Source organism: Accipiter gentilis, chromosome 25 (assembly GCF_929443795.1).
Source record: "Accipiter gentilis chromosome 25, bAccGen1.1, whole genome shotgun sequence".
NCBI classification, from domain to species: Eukaryota; Metazoa; Chordata; class Aves; order Accipitriformes; family Accipitridae; genus Astur; species Astur gentilis.
Genome location: NC_064904.1, coordinates 18,254,028 through 18,263,027, shown reverse-complemented (window position 1 = coordinate 18,263,027; position 9,000 = coordinate 18,254,028). Strand labels below are relative to the sequence as shown.

Here is a 9,000-nt window from a genome sequence, read left to right as displayed (position 1 = left end):
AAGCAAATTGCTGGCACTTAAAATTAGAGGAAAGTACACTTCAATTCAAAGTTTGAGACAAGTGTAAGAGTGTATCTGACAGCACACTATGCAACTCATGCATTTTTTTAAACCAAGTTGACAGACTCTTACAAGTTTCTAAGAGTAAAGGGCGGACATTTCCTGAGCCTGATTAGGACCTTATTCAGTCCTGGAAATAAAGAACCAAGACGAACTCTCTTTAGCTGATATTGCTGTTGATTTCTGCCCTCGCAACATGACTGAACAGTTGAGCACTAAGCACTCCCATTGAATCATTATTTTCTGCCTTCTCTTTTTAAGCTAGGCCCCTAACGTTGCTAAATGTACCATTTTTACATGAAACAAAACAGAAAACTGCCCACCTTCCTGTTCGTTACCTCATACGGTGGGTCTGAATTGAAAACACCAACATGGAGAGAATTATGCATTGCACAAAGAATAGCTTGGGTTCTCTCAACGTGCACGGTGTCTTAAATGGGAAACAAACTACATTTTGGATCATATTGCTGCCACATGAGGCATTCTCCCTCTGGTGGTCTGATCCGAGGGTATGTTCTGGAATAATTTCCTAGAGGGAAGCTGACAGCTCTTTCACACCCTTCCCCTCCTCCCTATACACACCACCGACAGTACTATTCTTACAGGATCGTTATTTAGCAAGACCAAATAAAGTAATTTCCTTTAAAGCAAAGTGCCTTCATAGTGTAAAGACTTCAAAGGGATCTTTGCCCATCTTTGTAGGGACTACCACCTCCTTGGATGTATGTCTTTGTCCCCCAAAAGCCACTTTAACCTACTTTTCAATTTCCAGAAAAGACGCATTCTTTGTCACTAACAAAAGCACCACCTTCGCACCTCACTTGCCAAAAAATTAAGTACTATCAGCTAAACGCGCTCCACCGTCTGCTCTGACTTACACACCAGTCATGGTAGGTTTTAATTTGATTAGTGATTGGGCTAAAAGCAGCTAAATAAAAATTATAATGCCCAAGAGCCACTTAGACTTGTTCAGACACTTTAAATACCAAATCCCTTCAGCAACATAACATTATCTTTATAGACAAAACTGAGTTTAAAAGTACAAATCTAATTGATCTCAAGTGCATTGGAATTACTATATTTAGGCATTGGATTATGTACTACAGAAAGCCTCATGCTATGTAAGCAACAAAACTAATTGTGGAAAGACAAAGGTATGTGTCTAACGTGCTTATGGACTTTTAAAAATTCATATTTTCATTGAAGCTGGCAAAGTTACAGCTGCTCACACCAGCAGTGAATTTGGCACAGTGCCCTATATGGTGAGCGAACATAAGCCAGCTATTTCTGGTCTCCTTCAGAAGACCTGGACTTCAAGCCCTGCCTCAAAATTACTATTTAAGGCTCTCACTGTTGCAGGAAGAAAAAAGTAAATTAAAAACCAGCAAGTTGATTCTCAACTGCTAAGCAGGACTTTCTTTTCTTTAGTCTCAACTGGGGGCTCAGTTCATGCAGGCATTTATGGCAGATGCTCAGACACCACAGAAGGATGCCATCACACTTTTAAAGAAGCTTTTCAAATATAATATACTATTTCAGAATAAACAAGTTACCTAGACAAGAGGAAGGAGCAATCCATCCCCACAGACACTTCCGAGATTAATATACATCAGCACATACTAAAAACCGAAACAAAACAAAACAAACCACCAAAACAACAACAACAGCAACAAAACACACAAAAAGGGATTCACTAGCCCAGTTGAACTTGTATCTGGCTGGACAGTGAAGTAATTTTAAAGTCTTCAGATGGATGCATGGATTCTGGCTACTTTGAACTCTGCTGCTGCATGCAATTCAGTTGCTGTCTCCAGAAGGACATCCCTTGGAGGAAAAAGCAACAAAATCCATTTTTTCCTGAATACAACCCCATATATGCATCTCAGAACAAAACAACTGTCAAGAAACACTTGCAGACAACATGATTCAAGATAGCCCTCTAAGACTAGTGGCTCACCCCATGTTGCACTTTTTGCAGCATGGGATTTTCCAGTGACAACAAGACTCAGAGAGGAATCTCTTCACCCTCCTTTATAAAAGGAGATACATTCACTGGTTAAACAGACTAACTTTACCCTCAGAGGCTTCCAGAAAAATGCATTAAGAGGGAAAAACAACAGCCAACATAGCAGAAGACAAAATAGGTCTTAAAAATAAAAAAATATAACTGTCATCTTCAGTTAATTCAGGAAAATCCACAGAGGGAATCCACCTATTAAGCACCTAAACCAAGGTTGTGTCCCAGTATTAATACAAGGGGCTGGGCTGGGTCTCGGAGATCTCATTTCAAGATGTTTCCTAACAGGCTAGGGAGATCAGGAGTGGATTTGGATCAGAAATTCCACAAAAGAGCAAAAGTCTTTCTAGGTTGAAGGGTGTTTTTTTGTTGGGTTGTTTTTGGTTTTTGTTTTTTTAAATGAGAAATTAAAAACACACACACACACAGGGAAACAAAGTTAAGTTAAATCTAGCCCAGATTTACACATTTTAACAATTCACTCTGCTGTCTGTAGAACACAGCAATATAAATATTGCTATCTCTGTTAAAATGAATTATTGACAATTTTAATACATGTTGCACAGTACATATTAATATAGAAAAATACATGTTATCAGCAGTGCAATGTTGACCATGTACTAATCCATTCCACCTGCTCAAATATTAGTGCAAATAATTATATATTTGTAATGCATCATTGCTGTCTAGTTGGAATCTCTGCCTCCAGAATAAATGTCTCTTCTCTGAAGTTGTTTGCTATTATGAGTAAAATGTTATATATTCATACTCAAATTGACTTTGGGTGGATAAGTAAAATGAGCAACCTTCAAAAATCCACTTGTCTAAGACTTAGCAAGTCATTTTAATGAATTGTTTACACTAAAATGAATGTTATAAAAATGTTTCAAACACAAGCTCATGTTAGCTGGCTTCTCTACAACACTCAAATACCACACGTCAAAACAGTGTAGAGTTCAAAATGACCATCTTCAACTGGCAGCATCAACCGAGATGAACCTTAACCATGTCTTTCAGCTGGAGCTGTTTACACCGATACCATGCAGTTTATCTACCTGTGAATCATTTCTGGGGATATCTTCTCTCCACAGGCTCACCTTTTTTTTTCCAAGCAAAGAGGTGGCCTTGATGAGGTCGGACACTTGGTAGAACAACAGCTCCTGTCCCCAACAGACCGATGATCAAAATGGGAAAAGCAGATGTACAACCAAGACACTGCAAGGGCTCGTTTGTGCCAGGATATGCCCTTGGCTAGAACTGAAGCTGGGATAGAGCTGAGGAGGACCTGGGCAGCTCTGAGAACAGATGAGGTGGGGTTAGGGTGAATAAATCGCAAGGGAAGACTGTGGGGCAATCAGCCAGTCAACAAAGAGGTGGGGACCAGAAACAGCCCCCAAAACTTAAAAGAGTCCCATCGTGCACACAAAGGGGAGGAATGAGGACTGACGTGTCTTAGTCCGCTCTCTCCTCTGTCCTTGCTAAACCCAGGTTTGAGAACAACAAAACACAGCGTGAGGAAGCTTTCAGCAACAGCCACTGCTGCCATGATGCTGCCTCCCAAAACAGCATTTGTTTCTTCACGCTCTGGCTCCAGCAGCCTTATGGACAATTTTGGGTTTCAGTGAAAGACGAGAGAGAAGCTTTAATGCTTTGAGAAGAAAAATTTTAAAATATTACCTTTCAAATAATATTGTTTACAAATAAATAAGTTACAAATAAATAAATTACAAGATTTATTAAGCTGTTCTCAAAGATACTATGCAGAGATAGCTCAACTTCACATTTCATGTTACTTTCCTGGCACATTACCCAATGGATGCTGAAGCCAAGATACCTGACACTTTTGCCCCCCAATGGCTGGTCCCTTCCATGAAGTTTCAATACAATACACTGTACAGCCAGGTCAGGGGAAAGCATGTGGAAACAGAGACCTGCAGAGATGAGAGAGTATGGGGAAGGTAGAGGAATAAATGGGAGAGGAGCTAAACTCCTTCTCCTCCCAGGCCACATGCGGACGGAGAACCACTAGATAACACGTAAAGGTCTCCTAGAAGCCATGCTGCAAAGTCAAAGGTTTCTCTCTCTCTCTGATAGTGTGGTAACAGAGGGCAAGGGACAGTGCAATCCTGAGATCTGGAAAGGAAAACAGGGCATAAGGACGTAAAGCTAATAGAATAAAAGTAGAGACCAAGGCTTCCACATACACTAAGGGCTGTATTGACACAGATTAAGCAGTGTCCCATACAAGAGAAAAGACGACAGGCAAACACAGCTGCTTCCCCAGTCTAAGATAACCAGAAGACATGGTATAGAAATCTCCTACCACCAAAAGAAATTAGAATGGAGGGAAAAAAAAGACAAGTAAAGCAGTGAACATGACTGGGCAGGAGATTTGGCTCCCTCCCCTTCTTAAAACAGGTGTAGAAACACAGGGAAAGAAAAAACAAACAACGTGCCAGCCTTGATGTCCAGAAAGAAAATACTCCAATGTAGATAGCAAAACAAAAATATTGTCTCCACTTACAACCACGACAGAGGTGGTGGAAATAATGCCTACAAGCCATTATCCAGCAGAACATGAGGACAGGAAAGGTGCTCCTACCTTTCAGTTGTCCTCTAGAAGAGCAGCTTTTGGTGCTGACGGCTGGCTTATCCTCCCTACGGCTCCTGGGACAACAAGTGCAAAGAAGAGCTGCTACCTGCATCTAAAATTAGACAAGCAATTATTTAGGTATCTGCTTCCTTCATAGAGGAAAAACCAAATTAAGATAGTTATTGCCATGAAACCTTAATGCAAAGGGCACCCCTCTGTTTTGGAATTTGTCGTGGCATCTAAAACTGAGTATGTTAGGTTTACTGTCATGCACGTTGAGAAACCTGGAACTACAGGCTTTTGAAGAACAGGCCAACGCGTACCCAACCCGTGAAGGAACCCAATGGGCCTCACCCTCTCCAGGGCACTTTGTAAGATGCAGCATTTTTGCCACACATTTGCAATCTTTCCTACAGAACTGGAGCAATCAATTCAGATGGTGCTTAATCGCAACATCCCAGCACCAGCTATATGGCAGAGCATTGCTCCTTTGGCAAGTGAAATTATGAGTTATCTGTGGCAGTTAAATACTGAAGCAACCAGTGATTTAAAATGACTCTGTGAAATCTAAGAGGAAAAAAAACCAAACCACCAAACCCCAACCCAAGTTCTCTTATCGATTGCAAGATAAACTGACCTGCCACCTGTCAATACCATGCCATTCTGAAATCAAGCAGTCACTTACCATTATCCAGATCAATGCAGTCTTCAAAGAAAAAAAAAAAAAAAAGCTCAGCTGTGGCAAATTCTCCTTCCCTCCAGTCTGACCATATATTGCTGATGCATTTCTACTCCTCACAATGGGAATAAGCAGTGCTCACATTCTCGGCATCGCTACCGATCCTTCACGGCAGACGCACACTCCTGTACGGAGAGCCTCTTCCTGCTGAATCCAACAGTCACGAGATGAACAAACGGCTCCATGGCAGAAGTATTTTAGTCAGTCCCTCTCTAAAGGCTCGCTTCATTTCAGGGTGGGATGTAGCTGTGGAGATCTTAATTCCAATCCTGCTTATTCTCCTAGGTTGAAGTGTATGTCAGGTTTCTATTAATCACATCTTAACCACCTCCTTCCATGTGCTATGCTACTTCATTTAAAACTGCTTTTTCTCCGTATCCTTTTAAGTTCATGTCTTCCTTGCTTCTTACCCTCTGTTTCTAAATATCTAGATCTTATTTTTCCAAGCACTTCCACTTCCCCGTTTTTCATATTTTTATTTGTGTTGAGAAGTATTCCTCCAGAACACCAACTCCTTCCTGCCCTCTGTGCATACGCGAACAGAATACAATACCAAATCATGTTAATAAATTACAGGACTTGTAAAAACACAGCTTATTTTCCAGCCTACAACAGTTTACTGCAAAGCCATTTTCACCAATTGTAGACAACATAATTACACACACATACACACACCTCCTCTCAGGCATTCATTTGGCTGCCAGCCTGTTAAATGCCTACGTTCTAGGAGCGAACATTAGAAAGGCAATACTTTAACTCATTACATGAGCATTAAAAGGCATATTTGTATTTTGGATAGTACTTTATTGTATTCAGAAGCCACTGGAAATATTTTCCCAAATTACATGTTATAAGAGCTCTAAACTTAAAAACACGTGAAAATTATAGTTCCCCATCCCATCCCAATCCAACTTGTATTGTAAAGTAAACTTACTGACAACGTAGTCTTCTCTAGAAATAGAAACTCTTTCAGTATGTGCATGGGGAGGTTTTTCAAAGGAAGGGGAAAGGGAAAGCTCACACCAGTGATAAATTTGGTCAGTAAAATTACTTTTATTTTTTTTATTTAATTTTTTTTTTAAATAGAAGGGCTTATACAATTGAGTATAAAGATATTTGAAGAACATGAAAATGAAATGAAAAAAAGTGTCTGGAGGGAATTCTTTTTATTGAGGAAGAGCTTACATATCTAAGTTTAAGTATTCACCTACTTTTTGCTGCCTCCTGTTAACAGGCATAATGAAAATATTGCACTGAGCATATGCATGGAAAACACAGCTAATAAAGCAAGAAATATGGTAAATACATTTCACACAACCTTAAAATAATTCAAACAATCACACAACAAATTCTGAAGCACTTCTGTGATCTGCAATCTTAAGATGATGTTCATTGTTCTGAAGTGTTTACAAACTGACACTTTTTTGTAGAAAGATTTTGTATTGGTTAATAAAACCACAGCCTTAAAATTGTTGGCTTTCAGTTACAGAGGTAACAGAGAGGTATCATCTGAATGCACATCAGAGCTTTTGAAAAAAAATGGCAGCAGTACAAGCATGTGCCTCCTCCAGTGTCCAAAGCTCTGTGGCTTTGCCATGGCCAAAGAATAGAGCTACACAGCTCAACAAAGCAGCCAGTCTCCCCGAATACTTTGAGACAGTCTGGCATCCGTTCTCTTGTTTACTGATACAATGCTCTGCTAAATATAAAATGAAGCAGAAGAACCTCAACTAACCAAGAGAAATTCCACACGTCTGTAAATACTGACTACACCTGGGAATTCATTAATAAAAGAGGAAAATAATTTTATTTGACCAACCCATAAAGTAAAGTCATAGAAATGCTGCTCTGAAGACGGGAGAGAAAGACATTTCCATAACAGATGCAGAGCCCACAGTAGAAATAAAGTGTTACAGATGACTTGTTCAGGGATGATTTAAGTCAGATTGAAGACACAAACCACAGCAGTTCCAACCTGTTTTCCACAAGAGCTTGCTCTGAACAAAGGCCTATTTACAACAATTTTCAACTGCTTGTGGAAAAGCTACCCCAGATGTTTCAAACATCACTGTTGCTTCAATTCACTATATGCACACTACGGGTCCATCCTCAGAAACACCTTGAATAAACGCTGGAGCATAACGGACACAAAAGTAGCCTGTCTCCAATATTAAAATTATGATCAGTGGAAGAAAAGCTTTCGCACACTTCAACATTTTATATTGCTCAGGCACTGAGGATCAATTATCTTCAGCACAGAAATTTACAACTCTAGGTTTGTGCTAGAGCCACTGTCCATTCCTCCCACATATGAAAAACTGAGCTACATTTTATCCTTTCACTTTGTTATAATTTGAATTTATTTACACACAAAAGAAGAGACAGGAGAAAGTTCTCTTATATTAACCTAATCATGGGCACCTTCCCCTTGTAATAAGAATGCCTTAGGCAAGGCAGCTGCATTTACTTTAGGAGCATATATAAAATTCAGCGTGCTAGTATCAAACAGGAACAATAATGTCAGATCATACAATGCCAATACGTTCTGGTGGGCCCTTGAGTATTAGATACAAAAAAACCAAAGCCAAAGAAACAAACAAAAAAAACCCCAAATTTTTCACCACTTTAGTTCTGTTTAGAATGCTACACAATGAATAAATTACATCTTTCTGGGATAGTGTTGCTTTTACTCCTACATCTCAAAGAAATTCCAAGCTAATTAATTAGAGCAAGAAATTACATTGAGCAGGATAACGTTTTAAATGAAAGAAATGACTTAGAAACACCAATCAAAGATAATTTGATTATGATTAGCTGTGCTGAAGTCTAAGTCATTAAAATTGATGAAGAATGTTTTTACACTGGTCTATTCTATGTAATCCATTACCTACGCTATGCTCTGTAGTTCAAGTCTAACAAATGGTATCTGATAATTCAATATTGAAGACTAAAATACTTTCAATGCACCACTTGCTCTCCTACACTGACATGTTTCCAATTAAAAAAAAAAAAATCAGTAGCAAGTAGAGTTGCAAAATTCTTCACTGGGAGAAGTTTAACTTACATGAAATACAATTCAGATTTTTACCTGCTCGCCTTCTACATAGTCATGTTTAAATATGGCTGCTGCTTTATTTTGAACAGTCATTATCCCATCGAAGTTACAACCATGGTTTTGTAAGAAATTATTCCCTGTGCTTTCTAAGAGCTGAGGCCTGCCCAAAGGTACAACATTTCTTTCCATGCTCTCAGCTGAAGTGACGAGCAAGACGAGCAGACCTATAATCAACACGCAGCTGAACGAAGGAGTGAAGGATGTTCTTGTCCAGATTAGCAAGTTGTTCTCCTGAGCAAACTTGCTTTAAATTATCCGGGGCTACCACCAGAAGATTGCAAAGTGCATGCAAGGTATCAAAGAGTTGTAACACCAGCGCAATCTGTGGTTAAGAGAAAAGAAAGCAAAACACAGGTATTAAGAGTTAGAGTTGCTTGAAATCTTATAATACAATGTCCATCTAGATCTTCAAAATACTTCCTCCCAACAGAGGATTCACATCTATCATTCTGTCCTCATACGCATAAATATATACA

The 9,000-nt window shown here is 39.3% G+C and overlaps 1 protein-coding gene across 3 annotated transcripts in view; it reads right to left on the bottom strand.

Moving 5' to 3' along the window:
• Positions 1-6,238: 6,238 nt before the first annotated feature.
• Positions 6,239-9,000, bottom strand: part of EXOC5 (exocyst complex component 5) — a 29,314-nt gene continuing 26,552 nt past the window's right edge. For all 3 annotated transcript variants that reach the window (XM_049828404.1, XM_049828405.1, XM_049828406.1), the window contains one exon: positions 6,239-8,846. In XM_049828404.1, the coding sequence (XP_049684361.1) occupies positions 8,658-8,846 (189 nt within the window). In that variant the 3' untranslated portion in view covers positions 6,239-8,657. The remainder of the gene's footprint in view (positions 8,847-9,000) is intronic.